The 23,567-nt window shown below is 42.9% G+C and overlaps 2 protein-coding genes and 1 long non-coding RNA gene across 7 annotated transcripts in view; 1 reads left to right on the plus strand and 2 right to left on the minus strand.

Annotated features, from left to right (window-relative positions):
- The window catches only part of TMEM38B (transmembrane protein 38B), a 112,128-nt gene extending 99,069 nt beyond the window's left edge, over positions 1–13,059 (minus strand). Inside the window, exon 1 of the mRNA XM_060154696.1 lies at positions 12,951–13,059. The gene's annotated coding sequence lies outside the window, so the exon portion shown is untranslated. The remainder of the gene's footprint in view (positions 1–12,950) is intronic.
- Positions 1–23,567, plus strand: part of LOC132523466 (uncharacterized) — an 84,098-nt gene that overhangs the window by 28,258 nt on the left and 32,273 nt on the right. The window lies entirely within an intron of this gene.
- Positions 9,970–18,652, minus strand: TAL2 (TAL bHLH transcription factor 2). 5 transcript variants are annotated; one of them, XM_060154699.1, is made up of 3 exons: positions 18,551–18,652; positions 12,143–13,130; positions 9,970–10,340 (listed from the first exon to the last, which is right to left on the minus strand). In XM_060154699.1, exon 2 carries the CDS (start codon positions 13,094–13,096, stop codon positions 12,779–12,781), a length of 318 nt encoding a protein of 105 aa, XP_060010682.1. In that variant the 5' UTR covers positions 13,097–13,130; positions 18,551–18,652; the 3' UTR covers positions 9,970–10,340; positions 12,143–12,778. The 5 variants fall into 5 exon arrangements, with proteins under 5 accessions (XP_060010682.1, XP_060010683.1, XP_060010685.1 ...); XM_060154700.1 differs by having other exon boundaries at positions 12,143–13,106; positions 18,551–18,626; XM_060154702.1 differs by lacking the exon at positions 18,551–18,652 and adding an exon at positions 18,407–18,544.

The following is a 23,567-nucleotide window of genomic DNA, read 5'->3' on the forward strand; positions in this document are numbered from 1 at the left end:
CTGCTTGCTCACTGCGTGAATCTCAGGTTGGTCTCCTAGACTCTTCTAAGCCACAATTGCCCTGACTGTAAACTAAAGCAAATACCTCCATTAAAAGATTAGAAGTATCAAAGATGGCATTTATAAAATGCCTGGCATGTAATAGGCACTCAGTGAATAATAATAACCCTTCCTTGAGGCGTTTATATTTCCCATCCCATCCCCAACTTGCTGTATTCAGTTCTCTTTATATGTCCAAGTAGATGTATCCTGATACCCAAGCACAGTGTAGTTTTCTATTCCCAAGAGCTGTCTTTTCTCTGCTTTATCTCCTCTGTCTTTTCACCAGTACATCCATCCTTCTCAGTTCCTGTGATGGAGCATCTTTCCTCCTGGAGCCTAGAGTCATACAGCCTCTCAGAGAAGGACAAAGGAGACAGTGCAAGGCTGTTTTCAGAAGCTCTGGAGCTTAGGGAGGAAATTTAGTCTAGGAAGGCAGATAAGAAAAGAATTTCTATCTGCCAGAAGCCAAAGTGAACATGCAAAATACCTTAAGTGTGATCTGGGTATCTGGAGGCCTGATATCCAGAGAAAGGGGTAGGAAGCAGATCAAGGAAGCCTGAGAAACTGATTAGCTCTGACAGCCCCTGTCTCTCTTGGGCTGTGGGTTGAAACAGTTGCATTTCACACATCCTCTTACATAGAGTGATGGAGTGGCAGAAAAGGCAATGGCACAAGGTGTCCTTAGACAAGGTGCTCTGCATACCCACTTAGGTTTTAGTAAAGGCTCCTTTTGAAAAAGTCTGACTTTTTCAGAGATGCCTTATATCACGGTCAAGATATAGATGGGGCACACAATTTGACAGTATATGAAAATACAATTATACCATGACCACGTAAATATTTATTCCAGCAAGGCAAGGCAATGTATTAATATCATATATCTCATATCAATCTCAATAGATTTCAAAAAACCTTTCATTAGGGCTTCCCTGGTGGCACAGTGGTTGAGAGTCCGCCTGCCGATGCAGGGGACACGGGTTCATGCCCCGGTCCGGGAGGATCCCACTTGCCGTGGAGTGGCTGGGCCCGTGAGCCATGGCCGCTGAGCCTGCGCGTCCGGAGCCTGTGCTCCACAACAGGAGAGGCTGCAGCAGCGAGAGGCCCGTGTACCGCAAAAAAAAAAACAACAAAAAAAAAACAAAACTTTCATTAAAATGTATTGCCTGGTCCTTCTTTTGGGGAGGGGGCAGTAGAGGTTTTGCCCTGCTCTGTGCCCCAGGAAGCACACATCTTGGCCTGTACCACTCTGGCCTGTCAGGCATCCCCTCTGCATGGCCACATCTGAGCTGGGTTCCCGTTACACCGGGGAGACCAGGGGTCACAGGAGATGTTGCTTCCTCGTTGCAGTGCGAGGGTTTCTCATTGCAGTGGCTTCTCTTGTTGCGAAGCACAGGCCCTAGGTGCGCAGACTTCAGTAGTTGTGGCACACGGGCTTAGTTGCTCCATGGCATGTGGGATCTTCCTGGACCGGGGCTCGAACCCGTGTCCCCTGCATTGGCAGGCAGATTCTTAACCCCTGCGCCACCAGGGAAGCCCTGGGGCCCCCATTTTTGAGAAAGTTGCCCTTCTGAACTTCTATTATGTGTTTTTTCCTTCCTGCCTTTTGGATGTTTTTCTTCCAGCCCAAGATTGTGTGTGTCCTCTTAGCTCTGCCAGGTCAGGATAGTGGTGCTAATCTGTCTCAGACCTGGTGGGCCCTGAGTTCCTCCCATCCTCTTGTCAGAGTTCCAGGGAGTGAGTTTTTGAAATTTCTCTTTATTAGAGGAAAATTTAGAATTTGGTGAAGGAGCGATTTTTATCCAATTTAATTTATTTGAAATATGTAACATTAAACTTCTTAATAAATCATTCTTATTAAAAAGGAGGGAATATTCAGCACCCCTCCCATTTCTTACCCCAGAAACTTCAGAGATGAGGTCTCATGGCAAGGTTTTAAAGAGAACCTAGGAGGATAAAACCTCAGAGTCAAGGAGGCTTTTCTAGCTGTGACTCAAAAACCCAGAACCATAAAATTGATAAACTGCACAGCATAAAATTAAAATTCTTATTACATGGCAAATAAGCACCATAAATAAAGTCATAAGACAAATGAAAAAATTTGGGGGAAATACTTGTAATTCACATCATAGACAAAAGGTTGATCTCCTGTATATAAACAGAACTTTTGAAAATTGGGAAGAAAAAAGCCTAACAACCCAATGGAAAAAAAGAAAATCTACAGACAGTTCACAGAAATACAAATGACCCATAAACATGTGATGTCAGCCTCACTCATAAAAGAAAAACACAGGGACATCCCTGGTGACACAGTGGTTAAGAATCTGCCTGCCAATGCAGGGGATATGGGTTTGATACCTGGTCCAGGAACATCCTACATGCCGCGGAGCCACTAAGCTGGTGCGCCACAACTACTGAGCCTGCGCTCTATAGCCCATGAGCCACAACTACTGAGCCCACGTGCCACAGCTACCGAAGTCTGTGTACCTAGAGCCCGTGCTCTGCAACAAGAGAAGCCACTGCAATGAGAATCCCACGCACTGCAACAAAGAGTAGCCCCTGCTCACCGCAGCTAGAGAAAGCCTGTGCACAGCAACAAAGACCCAAGGCAGCCAAAAATAAATACATTAAATAAAGAAAGAAAAATGCAAATTAAAACCACATTGAAATAGCATTTTCACCTATCAGACTGGCAAATATCCCAGCAATTGTCAGCATACTCTGCAGGTGAATCCATGGGGAAACAAGAATTCCCATACAGATTGGGATTGACATATATACACTAATATGTATAAAATGGATAACTAATAAGAACCTGCTGTATAAAAAAAATAAATAAAAATTAAAAAAAAAAGAATTCCCATACATTGCTGCTGAGAATGCATTTATCCTACAGATATACCTGCAAAATTGGGAAATCATGTATGTTGAAGGCTATTCATCATGGGATTGTTAGTATTGGCAAAAGACTGGAAAAAGCCTGTGTCCCTCATAAGGTACTGGTTAACTAAGGTATATCTACATGATATAATACATTCAGATATTAAAAAGAATGAGAAAGTTCTCTGGTGTGGGAAGAACTCCGGAATATAGTGTTAAGAGAAAAAAGCAAGGTGATATAAGAAAGGAGGAAATAAGAATATATTTGCACAAAGACCCATTGAAAAACAATTAGAATTTACTCTTGGTGGTGTACATTTTAAGGGTTTCTATAAATGTATAGTGACATGTATCCGTCATCATAGTATCACACAGGGTATTTTCACTGTTCTCTGTGCTCTGCCTATTCATCCCTCCCCCTCCCACCCCTGGCAATGCTGATCTTTTTATTGTCTCCATAGTTTTGCCTTTTTCCAGAATGTCATATTGTTGGAATCATACAGTATGTAGCCTTTTCAGATTGGTTTCTTTCACTTAGTAATATGCATTTAAGGTTCCTCTATATCTTTTCATGGCTTGATAACTCATTTCTTTTTAGTGCTGAATAATATTCCATAGTCTGGATGTACCACAATTTATTTACCCATTCACCTACTGAAAGGACATCTTGGTTACTTTCAGATTTTGGCAATTACTAATAAAGCTGCTGTGAACGTCCATGTAAAGGTCTTCGTGTGGACACAAGTTTTCATCTCCTCTGGGTAAATGCTAAAAAGCACAATTGCTGGATCATATGGAAGAATATATTTAGTTTTGTTAGACGCTGCCAAATGCCTTCCAAAGTGGCTGCACCACTTTGCACTTCCATCAGCAACAGATGAGAGTTCTTGTTGCTCCCCTTCCTCTCCAGCATTTAGTGTTCCAGATATCAGCCATTCTAATAAGTGTGTTGTGGTATTTCATTGTTTCAAGTTCCATTTCCCTGATGCCATATGATGCGGAGCATCTTTTCATAGGTGTATTTTCCATCTGCATATCTTCTTTGGTGAGGTATCTGTTAAAGTCTTTGGTCCATTTTTTAATCAGGTTGTTTGTTTTCTTCTTGTTGCGTGTTAAGAGTTCTTTGTATATTTTGGATAACAGTCCTATATCAGATGTGTCTTTTGCAAATATGTTCTCCCAGCCTGTGGCTTGCTTTCTCCTTCTCTTGACACTGTCTTTTGCAGAGCTCAAAAATATTTTTAAAAGAATAAATACTACTGTTACTAACCCCACTTCCACTCTCCATTTTTTTCATTAAAGATAGCTTTGGAAAATAACTTTTTGATAACAATTTTCTGAGCATATTACCATATCCCCCCATTATATCAATCATATCTTTAAAAGCATCACTTCTGGAATACAAAAACTATAGATTTTAGAATACTTTATCAATTTATAAAAGCATGGCAGCTGAATTGAGTCCATTTAAATTTAGTATACTTATAACCACAAATGATAAAACATATAGCTTTTAAAATTTATACATATTTAGCACATTCACTTAAACATTTTATCTGACCATGTAACACTTACACATTTATTCTTTAAATCAAAGTGCTTAGGAAAAGAAAGAAGATGTGTATTTTTAACCTTTTGCTTAGAAAGTTCTCTTTGCAAGTATATAGGTGACTGTCTTCTAAAAACTAATTTTTACACCCAAGCATTTTACAATATATGGTGGAGGTGGGAAGGAGATGAGATGGGCTTTTGAATTGGCCTGAACTGGTCTTTTTATTCCTGAAAGACTGGAAAGGCATGGGCTCTGCCGAAACGCCATTATAGCATGGAAAAGGAAGATCAGGCAGAGCATGGTTGAAGGCAGTGTCAGCTGAAAAAAAACCAAAAAATGCACACTGTGAGAGCTGTGACTTCAGTTTTACTGGGCAGCTTAATGAAGACTATAGCCCGGAAACAGCCTCTCAGATAGCTCTGAGGGACTTCTCCAAAGAGAAGGGTCGGGGGAGGTCAATATATATGTGATTTTGGTGAAGCGGGTATGTGCAATCAGGCACACATCTCAGTAGAAGGTTGCTGCTGGGCTAAGCATATGTCTCCATTAATGATTTTAGTGCTTTTCTAGGTAAAAGAAAATGAAAGAAATTGGGTCCATAAAATTTTCTCCTGCAAATATCGAACTATCTGAAGGCCTGTTCTCCCAGTTCTTACCAAAGCACAGAGTGCCTCATTCCTGATCTCCACGCTGAACTCCTTTCAGGCTGTATTAAAGGTCAGTGACTGCCGTGGCTAGTGACTTCATTCTTGTAGAACCAGATGGTGAGCAACATTCTTTAGTTTGCCACAGTGACTGAGAAAAAATGAAGCCAGCTCATGTTGGCACCCCATCAAGTCCAGACTGTGGCACAGTCCAGTTGCACTGTGGGCTCACATTCAATCCTGCCTCTATAGAACAGTCTACCTGCCGGGGACTTATTGTATTACCCCCCAGCCTGGTGCTTCTGAACAGGAAGCTTGGTTTTTTTGGAGTTGTGTTTGTTTACCCAATAATGTTACTGGATAATATGCCTGGTCTGTGAGGGTCTATTAAGGTAGTTAGGCTCAAAAAGAATCAAGAACTCTGATGGAAAAAAAAAAATGTCTGTGTAAAGCAGTGATTTTGAGTAAAAATGACAAGGGTTGAATTCTGGCTCCAACAGTGGAAACTTGGGCAAGTTAAATAATCTCCTAAAGAGAAATTAAAGAAACAATCCCATTTACCATCGCATCAAAGAGAATAAAATACCTAGGAATAAACCTACCTAAGGAGACAAAAGACCTGTACTACAAAAACCATAAGATGCTGATGAAAGAAATCGAAGATTACACAAACAGATGGAAAGATATACCATGTTCTTGGATTGGGAGACTCAATATTGTCAAAATGACTATACTACCCAAGGCAGTCTACAGATTCAATGCAATCCCTGTCAAACTACCAATGGTATTTTTCACAGAACCAGAACAAAAAAATCTTAAAATTTATATGGAGACACAAAAGACCCTGAATAGCTAAAGCAATCTTGAGAAAGAAAAACATAGCTGTAGGAATCAGGCTCCCTGACTTCAGACTATACTACAAAGCTACAGTAATCAAAACAGTATGGTACTGGCACAAAAACAGAAATATAGATCAATGGAACAGGATAGAAAGCCCAGACATGTGCCTATGGTCAATTAATCTACTACAAAGAAGGCAAGATTATACAATGGAGAAAAGACAAAGACAGTCTCTTCAATAAATGCTGCTGGGAAAACTGGACAGCTACATGTAAAACAAATGAAATTAGAATTTTCTTTAACACTATACACAAAAATAAACTCAAAATAGGTTAAAGACCTAAATGTAAGACCAGATACTATAAAACTCTTAGAGGAAAACATAGGCAGAACGCTCTTTGACATAAATCTCAGCAATATCTTTTCCGAGCCATCTCCTAGAGTAATGGAAATAAAAACAAAAGTAAACAAATGGCAACTAATTAAACTCAAAAGCACAGCAAAGGAAACCATAAACAAAACAAAATGACAACCCACAGTATGGGACAAAATATTTGCAAACAATGTGACCGACAAGAGATTAATCTCCAAAATTTACAAACAGCTCATGTAGCTCAAAATCAAAAAAACAAACAACCCAATCAAAAAATGAGCAGAAGACTTAAATAGACATTTCTCCAAAGAAGGCATACAGATGGCCAACAGGCACATGAAAAAATGCTCCACATTGTTAATTATTAGAGAAATGCAAATCAAAATTGCAATGAGATATCACCTCACACCAGTCAGAATGGCCACCATCAAAAAATCTACAAAAAAATAAGTGCTGGAGAGGGTGTGGAGAAAAGGGAACACTCCTACCCTGTTGATGGAAATGTAAATTGGTATAGCCACTATGGAGAACAGCATGGAGGTTCCTTAAGAAACTAAAAATAGAGCTACCATATGATCCAACAATCCCACTCCTGGGCATATATTCTGAGAAAAACACAGTTTGAGAGGATACATGCACCCCAATGTTCATTGCAGCACTGTTTACAATAACCAAGACATGGAAGCAACCTAAATGTCCATCAACAGATAAATGGATAAAGGAGATGTGGTACATATATACAATGGAATAATCCTCAGCCATTAAAAAGAATAAAACAATGCCATTTGCAGCAACATGGATGGACATAGAGATGATCATATTAAGTGAAGTAAGCCAGACAAAGACAAATATCATATGATATTGCTTATATGTGGAATCTTAAAAAAATGATACAAATGAACTTATTTACAAAACAGAAACAGACTCACAGACTTGGAGAATGAACTTATGGTTACCAGGGGGAAGTGGGGAGCGAGAAGGGATGGATTGGGAGTTTGGGATTGACATGTACACACTGCTATATTTAAAATAGATAACCAACAAGGACCTACTGTATAGCACAGGAAACTCTACTCAGTACTCTGTAATAACCTAAATGGGAGAAGAATTTGAAAAAGAATAGATACATGTCCATGTACAACTGATCACTTTGCTGTACACCTGAAACTAACAGAACATTATTAATCAAATATACTCCAATATAAAATTTAAAAACAATTTTTTTAATTCACCCATTAAAAAAAAATCTCCTAAATTTCAGTTTCATCATCTGTGAAGTGAGAACAATACATATAATTGATATTATATTAGCAATATAATATTGTTATGAAGATTAGGTGAGCTGATATGCAGGAAGCTCTTGTCACAGTGCCTGGCATATCGTAAGCACTCAGCAAATCTTGGCTCTGACTTTTATTACCATAAATTTACTTTAGTTTTACTTACATTGTATTGTAAACAATTCTGAAATAGATACCCATATATATAATCCTTTGACCATAATTCTGATTATTTCTTTATGATAGCTTCCTCGAAGAAGAGTTACTAAGGTCCAAGTGTATGAACATATTGGATAACCCTGATTTTTAAAATTATCCAGAAAAGGCAAGTCTACAGCTTGCCTCATTCGACTACCCCCTTGAGCTCTGGAAATTAAATTCTTAGAGTAAACATTATTTGGTAGATTACAAACCTAACTAAGGTTTATGTAAAAATCTAGTGCTTTTTAAAATCTAGATTAAAAATCTTTTAAACCTAGTGATTTTTAATGCTAATGATAGGTCATTAGCAATAAAGAGAAAATAGAACAGAAATTTCCCTGTTTATAGTAAACTCCAATAGTCATAGAAGGGAGGGTGTGTTTAGGAGCCCATGCCCTGGCTTCTTATAATCCTGAACCACACTCTCCCCTTGGCATTCCTTCCTAACACCTGCCACTTTAAATCCCCCACTTTGCATTGCCATTAAGCTTTTAGATTCCCTCCTTATCTTTGACCTTTTTATTTAAGGATATGACTTTTAGCTAACCTTTGGCCTGCAGGTCAGCAGTTAAGCTGTCCATTCTCCTGACCCCTTTCATCCTTTGGCCTTTTAAGGACAAAGCCTGTTGTGTGTAACTTATACATATTTGGGTCATCTCAAGCCATTCTTAGCTGGTGAAACCTCATCAGGCAGGTGCTGCAAGAGACTTGGTGAATGGATATTTTGAGAAACAAACTTTTAAGAAGAGCTTTAGGGATAGACACATACACACTACTATATATAAAATAAATAACTGATGAGGACCTACTGTATAGCACAGGAAACTCTACTCAATGCTCTGTAATGGCCCAGATGGGAAAAGAATCTAAAAAAGAGTGGATATATGTATACGTATAACTGATTCACTTTGCTGTACACCTGAAACTAACACAACATTGTAAATCAACTATACGCCAATAAAAATTAAAAAAAAAAAAGAAGAGCTTTAGACTTGGGATTTCTCACGAAAGTTCAGCCTGTTCAAGTTGCATTTCAGTGTCGTCTTTCAGGGGAGGCTAGAGGAGTATTCTTAATGGAGCTAGTCTCGGTATAGTTTTCTCATTTTAAAAGTGAGGTCACTGGCAGGGCTGTTGTGAAGACTCAATGTTATAAACTGTCACTGCCCTCAAGGAGATCTTAACTTGTTGCTGGGGACAGAATATGCACAAGATGTATATAACACAGGGGAGAGGAAGTAAGGGTCTTGAAGCATATAAGAGGATTCTACAAAAGGAGAAATTAGACTGAGTCGTGGAAATCTAGGAGGACTTCATGTAAGGTGGTGTTTAAGATGAGTCAAGCTTCCTGAAGGAGTGGTATTTAAGATCAGTCATGAAGGATTTTAGCAAGTGGAATTTAGTGCAAGCAGATGGACTCACAAGAGGAAAGTCAGAGGTATTAGAGTGTGGCCTGTTGGACCACCAAGTGAAGTGGTTTCATTAGCAGGTATAAAATACTTAGGCAATTGTGGAAAGTAAAGGGAATAGTACATTGAGCCAGGCTGCAGAGGGCTTGGTTTGCTGGGGTATGGCATCTGTCTCAGTCTGGTGGACAAGACACTAAAGGTTTGATAGCAGGGGACGACCTGACCATAGCTGTGATTTGAGAAGGACAGTTAGGAAGCTGTGTGAAAAATGAAGTGAAGGGAGGGACTAATTAGGGGATGCTAGATATTTTTTTTTAATAAATGTATTTATTTTTGGCTGTGTTGGGTCTTCATTGCTGTGCGCGGGCTTTCTCTAGTTGCAGTGAGTGGGGGCTACTCTCCGTTGCAGTGTGCAGGCTTCTCACTGTGGTGGCTTCTCTTGTTGCGGTGCACAGGCTTCAGTAGTTGTGGCACGTGGACTCAGTAGTTGTGGCTTGTGGGCTCTAGAGCTCAGGCTCAGTAGTTGTGGTGCACAGGCTTAGTTGCTCCGCGGCACGTGGGATCTTCCCAGGCCAGGGCTCGAACCCGTGTCCCTTGCATTGGCAGGCAGATTCTTAACCACTGCACCACCAGGGAAGCCCTAGATTTTTTTTTTAGACTCAAGATAACAGGGGGAGTGGGGTTCAAAGGATGGACAGAATGGGTGGATGTGCTTAGTAAATTTGTGAAATACTTTCTAAAAAAAAAAAAACAATTTCTTTTCTTAAATAATTTATTTTCAATAAGTTAATAGTTAAATAGCAATTTAGAATCAATGATTACAAACTCACAAAACACATCACCAAATAAAATCTTTGGTTGGTACCTCTAATCACATTCTACAAAGCACAATAATTCAATTTCAATTAAAAGGCATATGAAGATCACTGAACACTATTGAAAAGAGATGAGTCTAATAATGAGGTGCTTGGCCATTTTCAATCCTAAAATCCTTAGTGGCTGAACAGGGCTGTAGACAGGCTGGACGTGCTGGCTCAGAAGATCTCACACTATGTCCTGGGCTGCACTAACTGTCCATGTGACCTCTGGAAAGTTACTTCAAAACCTTCTGGACTGTTTTCTCCTCTGTAAAAGGAGGAGTAGAATTAGCCAATCTAATGATCTGTATAAATAAATGGGCCTGTTTATACTTGGCTTCCGGAAGTTTCCAGTGGTGCCCATAGCAGAACAAACACTTGTTTTCAAGTAACAGAGTAGCATAAATGATATAATCTGTCTAAAGTTTTCTTTTGGGTGCAAATGGTCCATAAAGAGATGTACCATCAGTGAACTAGAATTCATTTGAACCATAAATTCTTACTACTGCAATCACCAAGCCGTAAGTACAGGACACCAAGGAAGGCTGTGGAGTGATTTTAGAATTAGCTTCCAGTCTCACAGATACCTTGGCAAGGTTTTGGTCCATATAACTACAATTCCTTTTGACAGTCACTTTAACCTAACACAACTTGATAGGCCAAAATCCAACTTGCAAAAGAAATCATTTAAGAGATGAATTACATTAAGTAATATTTTAAATGTTTATTCATTTATTGTAGGAATTTCCTATAGGGTTTCTTTAAATAACTGTTCCCTCATTTAGTTTAACGATACTCAATCTCCTCACGACTTTTTGGCGGTACTCGGTTACTTTTCAGTGGAAAGGCCTTCTGTGCACAACTGACATGGCCCCAGCAGCAGAGAAGTGCACTCATTCTGAGAAGAGCAGTAAAATCCCGTGTTCAGGCAAAGAGGTCTTCTCTGCCTTCCTCAGCAACATGAGGCTAATATAAAAATGCTGTCAAAAGTGTTACTTTGAGTTAATTAGACTTGGTCAAAAGTGTTGTCAAAAGTGTTACTTTGAGTTAATGCCAGATGAGAGAATAAGCAATATTACTCAATTGACAAACTGTCATTAAAGCTTTGAGATGTACTATCACCTGGTAGTTTGGGGACAAATTTAAGTCCACATAAGCTCATGAGAAAGAAATGCAAATTCAGGGGAAATCCCCTGGTCTCTGTGCTTATGTGTTTCCCAGGACTATTCTGGGTCTGTGGGGACATTTACTGAATGCAGTTTAAAGAAAGGATCTACACGGAAAATGCATTGTTTCTGATAAATGCGTTGTTCTACAAGCGTCAACGCTGTGCAGAGTTTAAAGACATGATGACCTTGCTGTTTTGGGAGAATGAGATTTTGAGGGCGCCTCATCCAGATTTCTTCTAAGCACCAAACCAAAGAGGCTCATTTCAGCCTTTCGTAAATCAAATACCTTCTTTCTAGAGTGGCAGAAAATTTAAATTCCTCTACTGTGTATACATGATCTCAAATCCATCTATTTCCTACCTGTAGTTCAGACGGTTTTAAAACCAATGCACCACCAAGAACTCTGGGGAAATAAAATGTCCCATAGACAATCAAATGACATTATTTGTATTCTGGGCTCAACTATGGGATTCATTTTTGAATCTAAGCATCATCAGGGTGGCACAAGGGGGTGAGTTCTGCCAGATCCACGCTGTTTCACTCATCGTGGGTACCACCTCTCCCAGCGTAAGATTGAGCTAATGCTCCACAGCAGGGAAAACAGATCACAGGTTCATTAATTCATTAAAGTCTGGTATCAACATTCCTATTGTCTACTCTACATCTTTTGTTAAGCTCTCTATTAAATGGTAATATTTAGATTTTCATCATTATATTTGAATTTTACAGGTCTTAAGTCAGCAGAAACTCAGCTGTGTGAAAGATGGGAAACTAAGGGGTTAGAAAACCTATTTTAGCTAGCTGGTTTTCATAAGAAAACTATGAACTCTCGTAAATTATCAGGTCCTTTCCTCTCACAGGTATAATCCACCATTTGGCTTTAGAGATGACATATACATACACAGCCCTATGCAAGTGACACCTCACATGTCCATAGAGATAAAGGATGCAGAGCTCTTCCACAGGTATCTGCTGCCTTCCTGTGGTCCTCACATGTCAGGAGGGTCTTTTCTTCACAGATGTTCCTGCAAGTCTCCAGGTTGGTTTCTGCAAGGGCTATCTTTTCATTTGTCTTACATTGTTCACCCTTGATCAAATATGCCTCATTTTTCAAAACAAACTTTAAAATATGTTCAGAGGGAAGCATTTTCTACTCAACCATCTGAGATCCATTTTGAGAAAACTTTCTTATAACTGAAAACATACGGAGTAAAACAGTGATTTTCAAACCAGTTTTTAACCTAAGGGTCTTTTTTTTTTTTTCAAACAACAGCTTATGCAGAACCCAGATTTATAACATAGACAGAGACAGGCTGATCTGACTGAAGCCCTGGGGGTGGGGGGTGACAGACGCCCAAGCCACGTTCCTCATGGTCCCTTTCAGCATCCTGAAGCCGACCCTGAGCCATCTCCTATGAAGCTTAAATTCATGCCTCACAAATTGTTCATCAGGTTGACTCTGGAACATGCAAAAGGCTGTTGACAGCTAGTTACTTCTGAACCAGTGCTGCCTGGGGTGACGACAGCCAGAGCCCCACTACGGAATGTGGTGGCTTGGGCCGGATGATGGAACCTGGTAATCACCAAGGAGAGTCCTGTCCGGCAGGTGGGGTCCTTGGGGGAAGAGGCCCAGAATATTTCCCGGAGCAGCCACTCCCGTTTGCTGTAGGCTTTGCTCCCCCAAGACCTTCACCAGGAAGTTGATGTACCTCATCGCCAGGCGAAGCGTTTCGTTTTTGCTCAGCTTCTTGTCGGGAGGGTGAGTGGGGATGAGCTTCCTCAGCTTGGCAAAGGCACTGTTGACGTTCTGCTGCCTCCACCGCTCCCTGGTGTTTGTGAAGATCTTTCTGGTCATGTTGGAGCTCCTGAGACGAGAAAGAGAAAGGGCCCTGAGGGCCAATACCTTGTCAGAGGCCTGCTGGGTAGCACATGTCCTTCCAGGAACTTGAGATGTTAGTCTTCTCCACTCAGATCTTAGGAAATGCATTGCCTCATTTCCAGGTGCTTTGAATCTTCCTTTGACAAGGGAAGAAAACATGGCAGAAGAAAGGGCAGGATAAGAACACCTTCCTTCAGCGTTTCTCTCCCTGGGTGTTTTGAAGCCTCCAGTTAAAAGGTGGTTTTATCTTAATACCCCTATTACTACTGTTATAACCAACTCTTCCTAATTGTTCAGAATCAGGCACAGTGTAGGATTGAGTACGTGTGTGAATAAAACATATATTTGCTAATAGAGAGTTGAATATAGATTCTTTAAAAAGGGGGGTGCTGAGATCCTAGGTTTCATTAATGAGATAATATTTGGAGTGAAGAAGGTGACAGCACAACTCTCCTCTTAGCTGGCCGACCTCATCTGCAGGATTGGGCCCGCTGTGTAAGAGCTAAAATATCTAGACTGGACCACATTTAGAGGGGAATGAACAGGATGATGAAGAGCCTTGAAACCCAGCTGCGTGAGGAGCAGAAGTGGGGTTGTTTAGCGTGACAAAAGAAGAAAAGGGGTGGGGGGGGTGACGATTTGGCGTGGATGCTGTGGAAGATATCCAGGCTCTCCAAGGTTGAATTTGGATGACCTTTCCAACCCTGGGAGAGGTGATTATTATCGCATATTGCCAATTCTTAACTGTGCCCTTTTTAACATTTAGAGGCATAGGCCCCTTTGTTCAGGTGGCTTGGATTAACCTACGTTAATGGGAACCTTTATGACGCATCAGCAAACGAGCCACAGCCCAGCACCCAACGTTTGGTGCTCTCGGTTTATGGCTATCAGTTTGCCGCCTGCTCCAGTCTCAGCAACCTGGGCAGAGGGCCCCTTCCTGTGCCCACAAAGAGTAGTAAATATTCCTAACTCCACACCTTCACACATGCCATCTTTCTGTCCCTTTAATTCCCTCCTTGCTGTCTTCTTGCCTATTTCTACACATTCTTTAAAGAGCAGATCCAATCCTCCTTTTCATTCCTATAAAGGCTTCCAGGCCATCCCAGAGCCCCCCATGCCCACAGCCACTGGTGGAAGACAAAGGCTATTAGGAGAATTAAATAAGTTAATATTTGTAAATCACTATAACAGTGCCTGACACATAGTAATGGCTATAAAAGTGTTGGGGAATAAATACAACAAAATAATAAATATATTTATAAAGAAAAATGACTTGTGAGGTACTGAATATTCCTGGGGGTGATCCCTTGTTTTCCTGTAACCAAGTCTCTACTGTAATCTCTTGACTCTTGCTGCCTTTGTTGCTTTATTTTAACCCTTCCTGTAGACCTGTTCTGTTCCATGGGTTTGTGGACATGGTAGGACTGGGTACTGGTGCTCAAGGAGCTTATTGGATGGTCTGGTGGAGGAGGCAGCACATACATAAGCACTTAAAAATCACAGCAGAAGGTCCCACACACCAAGGGCCAAGTCCAGAGCTGCACTTGCTGACGAGAGAAAGGTGTAAAAGAACCATGTCAAGACCAAAATGATTGGGTCAATGCTATTGAACTTCTCCCTAAGTTCTACCTTTTTTCTATTTCTTTTCTTGAATTTTATTTTATGTATGTTTTTATACAGCAGGTTCTTATTAGTAATCTATTTTATACATATTAGTGGATATATGTCAATCCCAATCTCCTAGTGTTATTTGGGCTTTCCTGAGGATATGAGTTTGTAGGTAAACATCCCGAATATCTGAGAAAAGTTATACAAAGCGCCATGTAGGATGTCAGGCACTTGGTAGGTGCCGCTCAAAGTCCCAGTTTCCTCCCACACCTGTTGTTTGTGTTAACAGCCCACGTTGCAGGAAGGAGTTGGAGGGTTAAAAACCGGCACATATGGTACAAGAGGGTAGGCTGTGATGCAGACCTGTTAAAAGGGCAGTCAACCCAACAGGGAGCTCTAGGGCAAAGAGTGACTGTAGAGGAGACCCCACTGGGCAGAAATCACCAGATCCTGGCAGCGCTGCCATGCTCACTCATAGGCTGGGGGCTGCCGGAAGAACGGAGGCCCCCTCCTGAGGGCACTGCCACTGAAGGCTGTCGGCTAACTGCACTCCCTGCAGCTGAACTGCAAGTTTTTGCTTGAAGTGAGATCCAAGCAGCGCACCCCTGTGTGATCTCCGCGTGTACCCAATGCTGAGAACACTGCTCTACTCTCCAAACAGGAGTTCTGAGACCTAGCAAAACTATGTTTGAGAAGGAAGCAGTATCTAAGGGATTAAGAGGTACAAACTATTATGTATAAAATAAGCTACAAGGATATATGCCCCCCAGGATATTTCCCCATGCAGGTTCTTGATGCCTTTCCTGCTTCTGCCTGGGTTGGAGAGGCCAGTGCTGTGCTGAGAAGCCAGTGGTGAGCAGAATCATAGCGGCTCAAGTTCGCCGGCTGGCCTCAGGCTCCCTCCATCAGCCACTTAAGTCTATTTCCTCTCTCTGTGGAGACACTCCTAGTTGGACCCATGATCCAAGACAGTCACATGCACTCTAAGCTTTACTATCAACACTTACTGACTCTACGTGCCAGACACTGTGCTCACTGCTGGACACTGAGGAGCCCACTGTCCTGTGACACAGAGAGGGAAGCACAGGGGCTATAGGAGCAGAGAAACAGCACCGAACTCAGGCATTCTAGGGGGCTTTCAAACTGAACGGAGTGATCCCCAAGGCCTCTTTCTACGCTGAAATGCCACAATGCCCTGCCCTTGCCTTTTATCTACCTAAGTTATTTCTAAATAACCTAGCCTTTGGATCTACAATGAAAATATGAGCTTTGTCAGACCTGTATCCAACTATACCTAAAATATGAAGGTTTGAACCTAAATCAAGGGGATTTAAAAAACTATTCAGTTTTGCTCACACCAAGGCTGGTTGCTTTGCAGCCAGGACTGTTGGAAGCAAAGTCACTTTTAAGCTTCTCTTGTCAAAAGAGGCTTTAGCTCATTCACTAGTCCCATGGGGGGTCTTTTTCAAGCTGGGAAGAAAAGATTAGGCAGGATAAACTAACTGGTGTTCTCTTCTGAGAGGGCTCCATCCTATTGTGAGAAGCAGACAGAGGAAATGGGGAGAAGAGAAGGCTTCTGAAACGTACGTAGCCTTGCCATCCTAGGACATGCTTAATAATTACTTGTTGACTTATCCTCAAGTGTGTTACTCTCCTTCTCCACAGGGGGAAATAGAAATCAGTGATTTAACAAGCTGGAAAAACTCAAAGTAGAGGTCACTGGAAAATTGCTAAGGACTTAATAAATCAAAGGAAAGTGGCATTTAGTGTTTTTCCTGTTGCAAGGACTGATGGCTGCTAATCTTGATTCAGAGTAATTTAAGAACTTAAAAAGTACCCCAGATGCCGCAGAATCAGAGAACATCTGACAGATGTTGAAACAGGCGTGAAGTTTTTTTGTCCCAAGTCACACATCCCTGTGTGGCAGAGCCTGTGTCCCAAGCCTGAGTATTTATGCATCTATGTCACCACTGACTCCTGCTGAGTCAGGGTCCATAACCTTTTTTGTGCCATGGACCTTTTTGGCAGTCTGGGGAAGCCTAGGGACGGATTTCATCTCAGAACAATGATTTCAAATACATGAAGGAAAAAGCCTTTGGTTCCCTTCTCAGAATAAGAGTTTTAAATGTATGAATTAAAATAGACACATAAAATAACCAATTATACTTCACAGGTATTAAAATAATTCTAAAAAGCAAGACAGTAATACCTGTGCTTCACTCTTAACACATTAAACAGATTTGTTATCATGTAGTGATACTTAAATGATTTTTTCAGAAGATCTGCAACATGAGTTGAAAGTATGATTTTTATTGGTGACAAAGTCATCAGCACGACTAGTGCCAAAGTAGTTTTTACTCACATTCATAAATAAAGGAAATGCTAAATTTAAACTAAAGGTCAGTAGACATAAAGATGTAATTTTTTCCCACCTAAATATATAGAACGCCTGAATTCTATCCATACACCCGAGTGGGTGTGTGTCATGGGCCCCAGACTAAGAATGCCTGGACAGGAGGAATGTCACAGTAAACTGAATAGGAATACAGGTGTGCACAAACTTCTACTTATACTGTCACCACAGAAGGTAACAGGTTACTGGAGAAAAGAACAATTATGCCCCCAGAAAAGGTGCTGCTTTTTCGTGTGGGTGTTTCCTGGACACAGAGCCCAGGTCAGCTAGAAAGGTTGCAGCACAGAAGTACAGCTAACATTTCTATGGTGGCCTGTCCCAGGCATTCAGACTCACACTGCTCTTTTTTCATAAAACTTTAAATTTCTCTTTCTGGCCTTTGGTCCTGTGTATTTGTCTCTTTCATCTTTCTTTTAAAAGTAAGCGGAAACACTGTCCAGAAAGAGGGCAGTGAAGTGTGGTTTATACAAGTTCGTTAGGGGAAGGTGCCTAACCTCCAACACTAGGCACAGCTTTGCCTTTTGAAGTTACTATAGAAGTAACACATGATAACTTTAGAAAAAAAAATTCAAGCAGTACACAAGTGATAAAGCAAAAAATAAAAGACCATCCTTATCCATCTACCTATTCAAACTCATTCCCCAGCAGTAGCCAGTTTGGTGTGTGTATATATAATATATGTGTGTGTGTGTGTGTGTGTATATATATATATATATATATATACACACACACACACATATATATTTTATATAAAATATATGTATCCTTTAAAAATCAGAATACATACTATTATGCAATTACTTTTCTCGGTAGACAACTCTTCTAAATAAGTACATTTGCTATGAATGCGGGTCTTTGGGTGCGCTCCCGGCGCACTGGGAGCGCCACCTGTTCCAAAACGCACTCAGCACCCGCGCCTCGCCGCCCACCCCGCCCAACCTGCTGCCCTTGACCGCTTCATTCCCGGCTTTTCCCTTTTTCTTTGTATAACTTTTGCTCCCCTTCGCCGGCAGCGCCTGCCTTGCGATGAAGTTCAGGCGTCCGGGAAAGCATCTCGGCTAAAGTTTCGCACCTGCCAGGTGTCCAGGAGTCGCTCATCCCGACGCAGAAGCTGCCTAAGCGGCCCTCGGAGACACATCAAGGGGTGCCCGGGCATCGGACACCAAGGCGCAGCAGCCCCGCCAACACGCGCTAGAGGACCCGCCAGGCTCCCCCGGAGCCGCACCACCGCCCCTGCTCCGCGAAAAGCCCCCAGGTTCTCTCACCGAGTCGCCTTGGTGGCTGCCACCAAGTCAACTCCACACCCCTGCCCTCCGCAGCGAGTGCGGCTCGGACTCGGGGAGCTGCGCCGGAGACCCGCTGGCCCACCAGCCCCGGCAGTGCCCACGTCCCTCTCGGAGTCCACGCACCTCCTCTCCAAGATCGAGGAGCCCGCGCGCGCCGTAGCTGTCGCCCTCGCCTGGGCGCCGCGCCTCCGCTACCGCCTTTATAGGACACCGCCCTTTGTCTCGGGGACCCAGGGGGCCCCTTTCTGACCCGGACTCCGCAGGTCCCTCCCTCCCCCCTCCCCCCACGGCGCGCCCGCTTCCCAGGACCAGCCTCCCTGTGTTCTAGAAACGGAGCAGAGGCGGAAAGAGAACCCTGCTTTGCCTAAGGCTTGGGGACGGGAGGGGTCGTGCCACCTACCCGGCCACGGCGAAGCCGGGCGTGTGACCTACCCACCCTCTTCCACGTCTACAAACCTCGGAAGGTCCATGCCACGTGGTTAACTCATCAGATGTCAATCATTTAAGGCCCAGTAAGTCTCCAACTGTAGTTCGAGAACCACTTGCTTCAGAATCATGGGTGAGGGGAGGCAGATCTCAATATCCACAACCCAGACCACCAGATCAGGTTTTCTGGGGATGGGGTCCGAAATCTGCGTTTTTACTAAGTATCCCAGCAGATGAAGATGCACAAAGAAATTTAACAATCACTGCACTGGACAGATCCCCAGATTTATTCATCCCAGCTTCCAGAGTGCCCCGGGGACTTGGTATTTCAGGGCCTCCTCATTGGTCTTCCTGATTCTGTACTTTCCTCTTTCCGTCCATTCTCCAACATCACCCAGAATGATCCTATGAAAACCCAAGCCAGGTTCCTGTCACTTCTCACTCAAAGCCTTCCCCTGGCTCCCCATTTCACTCAGAGTTAAGCTGAAGTCTTAACAATGGCTCCCAGATTTTACCAGACCCCGTGTGTTCCTTCTCTCCTTGGGGTGTACTCAGCTCTGGAACACTCCAGGCACCCTCCTGCCTCAGGGCCTTTGCACTGTCTGTTTCTACAGCCTGAAACACTCTTCCCCCTCAAGTTATCCAAATAGTTCCTTCCCTCACCTCCTTTCATTCATTCAGAAATTATTATTGAGTGTCTGCTATGGGCCAGTGCCTGTTACAGGAACTGGGGATACAACTTCAAACAAAACAGACACAAATTCTGCCCTCAAGGAGCAGACATTCTTCAGGTCTTTGCTCAAATGTCACCTTCTCCATGAGGATTCTCTGACCACAGTATCTAAAATTGTACGTTCACACACACAGGACTCTCCATCCTCCTGCCCTGCTTTATTCTTCTCCTTAGCACTCACCCCCATTTAGTAATATTTTACCCATTTATCTCGTCTGTCTCCTCCTCAAACCCAGTGAACAGGCATTCTTCAAATGTTGGTTGATAAATGAATGGGTAAGTAACAAAGTTCTAGGCATCACACTCTCTGAAGGTACCAGCATAGGATTTGGCACAATAAATTCACAAATGCATTAAAGCTTAGTGGATAAGAGCAAAGGACTCTGGATTTGCATTAGCCAGGTTGAAATCCCTGATGTACCCAGTTATGTGACCCTAGGTAAATGATGTAATTCTCCCTACCTCAATTTCCTCATCTGTAAAATTTAGCACTGTACCTAGTACACAGTCAGACTACTATAAATTTTACTGTGGTAAATTGTATTATTGTTACAACTACTGGCTCCCTTCCTTGTGAGAGGATTATATAACCCCTCCCATTGTCATGTGACTGGCAATGCCTCCATGTAGGTGAACGGAGAGCAATTCCTCACTCCCTTCCAGGCTTGGCCATGTGACTTGCATCAGCCAATGGAATGTGAGCAAACTTGACATGGTGGTGACAGAACAGAAGCTCTAACAGCCAAATGTAAAATAGATAGCTATTGGGAAGCAGCCGCAGCCGCATAGCACAGGGAGATCAGCTCAGTGCTTTGTGGCCACCTAGAGGGGTGGGATAGGGAGGGTGGGAGGGAGGGAGATGCAAGAGGGAGGGGATATGGGGATATATGTATACATAGAGCTGATTCACTTTGTTATACAGCAGAAACTAATACAACATTGTAAAGCAATTATACTCTAATAAAGATGTTTAAAAAAAAAGAGTGATTGCTGGTTGGGCTTAGACATGAGAAAGTAATGTCTGGGGTTGCTTTCTCAGCCTGGAAGCCATAAAGCAAACCCATAGGCAACCACAGCCTTCACATCACAGGAGTGAGGAATAAATCTTTGCTGTTGTAAGCCACTGAGATTTGGGGGTTGTCTGTCCCCCTCCTCAAAATAAAGGCATACAGTTCTTATTATAAATAAAAAAGTTGTTGCATAAACTGCTAGTTCTCAGAGGGCAGGAAAGTGAAGAAAATTCTGTATCTGCCTTTAAGGAGTTCACAGTCTTTGGGAGGAAGAGGACATGACAAAAATGACTAAATACAAGACAGACAGTCCTGAGTGCCAGAGAGTATGAAATTGGAGTTAAGGAGGCAAAGATTCTAGCTGGAGGATCAGCAATTGCTCGTGGGAGGGATGCCATTTAAACTAGGCCTTGAGGCAGGGCTGCCTCTGACATATGTGGGGCTCAGGACAAGGGTACAAATGGAGACTCCTGACCCATCCGCATTCCCATTCTTTTCCCACCCCCTTCTCTGTGAAGGGTCTTGTGTATATGATGTGGAATCCCAGCCCACACGGACCTAAGGAAGAGCCCTGTGAAGGTTCTGAAAATAGACTCAGGGCCATTTGAGCAGAAATGCAGGGGTTCTGGATATACAGAGTGTGGTATAAATTCAGGGGTCCCTGATACCCTGGGTGTGGTCTAGAATGTGGGAAATGGGCACCCGGTGGGCATTGGAGGAGGACCAGAGCAGGTCCATCTAAAGCACAGAATCCAAGGCAGGGTCCCCGATCACCTGGGTGCAAAGTGGGAAATGCTGGATAGGAACTACACACGTATGAGTGGAGGAGAGGGCAGTCCCTATGAAGGCAACTGTGTGCCTTGAACATGGGAGTGATGTGTTTTGATTTACAGTTACAGGCCTCATTCTGGTGGCAGTCAGCGGATGGATTAGAGGGCGGGTTGGAGAGAATGAATGGGTCAATTATGCATAGGCACAAAAGGGGCCTTTGGGAACATACTCTAATATTTGCAGTGAGCAGCCCTGATTTGTCCTTTCTGCTGTCTGTCTCTGTGTGCCACTGAGGGGAACTGCTGCCTCATGGTGCCTCATGGTGCCCAGGTCTCCCACCCGACCTGTTGTACCTCAATCCTGATAGAGGGCATGTTGGAATTTAAACCAAGAACCTACATTACCCTTCCTCTCGGCCAAAAGCCTGTGAGGTAATATATTCTTAACGGCACGTTCTACAGTTGTAAAAAAGAAGCGTAGCAACTAGGAAGCAAGACTGGAAATGTGTGAGGCTAAGGTAAGCAACAGTAAGTGTAAAATAGGACCTGTGTACAAGCGGACGAGGACTGAGAGACAGGACGAGGGGAAAGATGAGGACTGTGGAGAAGGGAGCACAGATGTGTTGGCACAGTGCAACCGGGGTTGACATTTGTTTTCTCCTCTGAAGTTCCTTCCATGTTACTGTTGGTTTTATAATTTCTGAAATGGGGGAAGCCGTCTTGGTGCAGCACGACATTTGTTTTCTCCTCTGAAGTTTCTTCCATGTTACTGTTGGTTTTATAATTTCTGAAATGGGGGAAGCCGTCTTGGTGCAGCACTCCACTGGCAGTGATGCTTCAGCATGATGGGCCCTCTCCCATCCTGTCTCCCAGTGTGGAGAGTTTAGGGGCGAGGTCTTGCAGGGGAAGGGGTTGAAGTAGGAATTTACATAATCCGATTATTGAGGGATTAGGTTTGGGCAGCTAAACGCCTCTGTGTGCTTGAGCTAAAACCCTTACTATTCATGGCTCTCACCGCCCCCTGGAGAGACTGCACCTGCGGGCTCCTGGGGAGGGACGAGAGGGTTGGGGAGAGAAGAGCAGGTCCCTAGGAGGGCTGGGGCATTGTCAGCCTCTCTGGTTCTGCTGTCTTAATTGATCTGTCTGGATTAGCCTGTGAATGCTGGATCTCTAGTCCTGTGTGCTGGGGCTGTTAGCTTCAGAAAAGACGAACCTGAGGTTTTCAGAAGGGACTCCTGTGAGCCCAGGTGGTTGTGGACCAAAGTCATTTTGGCTGGAGGTCAAGCGTCAGCTCCATCCAGTCTTAAAACTCCCTTCTTCCCCGCTCATTTTCAACCCCCTTCCCAATCCCCAATTCTGCATATCCAGGCTCCAAAGCATCCATCTATTTCTCCATTTATCCAGTCATACATTCAGCCCCCCTTCCATCCATCTATTGTTAAGCTTCCATCAATTTGTTCATCACATGAATTAGCTGGTTCTTGATAGTTAATAAAATTTACTAGTAAATCCTAGATAGATTTTGTTCCTTCAAGTGTGCTAACTTGCAAGTCAGTTTTGGTATTTTGACATATGAACTTTGACATTTTCACATTCATTAATAAAGTGTTATATACAGTTACTCAAAGTGAGACAGGCTGGGACCTGGGCCCCTTTGCTGCAGTGCTGCAATGCTTGCACCTGGGCACACCTCTCCTCCAGCAGCAAAATACAAAGAAACTGTCTGGGACTAAAAATAACTGTGTGCATGCGCAGTTGGGACAAATTCTGGACAAAAGATACAAAGAGACCAAAAAACCCAACTGCCACTTTTGAAGAGCCTGGGGCAAAAGCAGGGTAGTGCTCATGCCCTCTGCACACTAATATGTATAAAATAGATAAATAATGAGAACCTGCTGTATAGCACAGGGAACTCCACTTTGCTGTACAGTAGAAACTAACACAATGTTGTAAAACAACTATACCTCAATAATAAATAAATAAATTTAAAAAATAATAAAAAAAATAAAGAAAACCCCACCACCTAAGGGGTGGGCAAAGCACCTAAGCCACCCCAGCCACCCCTCTGGCGAGACCCCTGGACACACCCCTGTCCTTGCCCCATATAAGGAACAAGCTCACCGCCCCCTCAGGGAGCAAGCAAACAAAGGAACCTGTGGTTTGTTCTCGCTTCCGGCTGCTGCAACAGGGGCCCCAGTAAA

Source organism: Lagenorhynchus albirostris, chromosome 7 (genome assembly GCF_949774975.1).
Source record: "Lagenorhynchus albirostris chromosome 7, mLagAlb1.1, whole genome shotgun sequence".
In the NCBI taxonomy this organism is placed as follows: Eukaryota; Metazoa; Chordata; class Mammalia; order Artiodactyla; family Delphinidae; genus Lagenorhynchus; species Lagenorhynchus albirostris.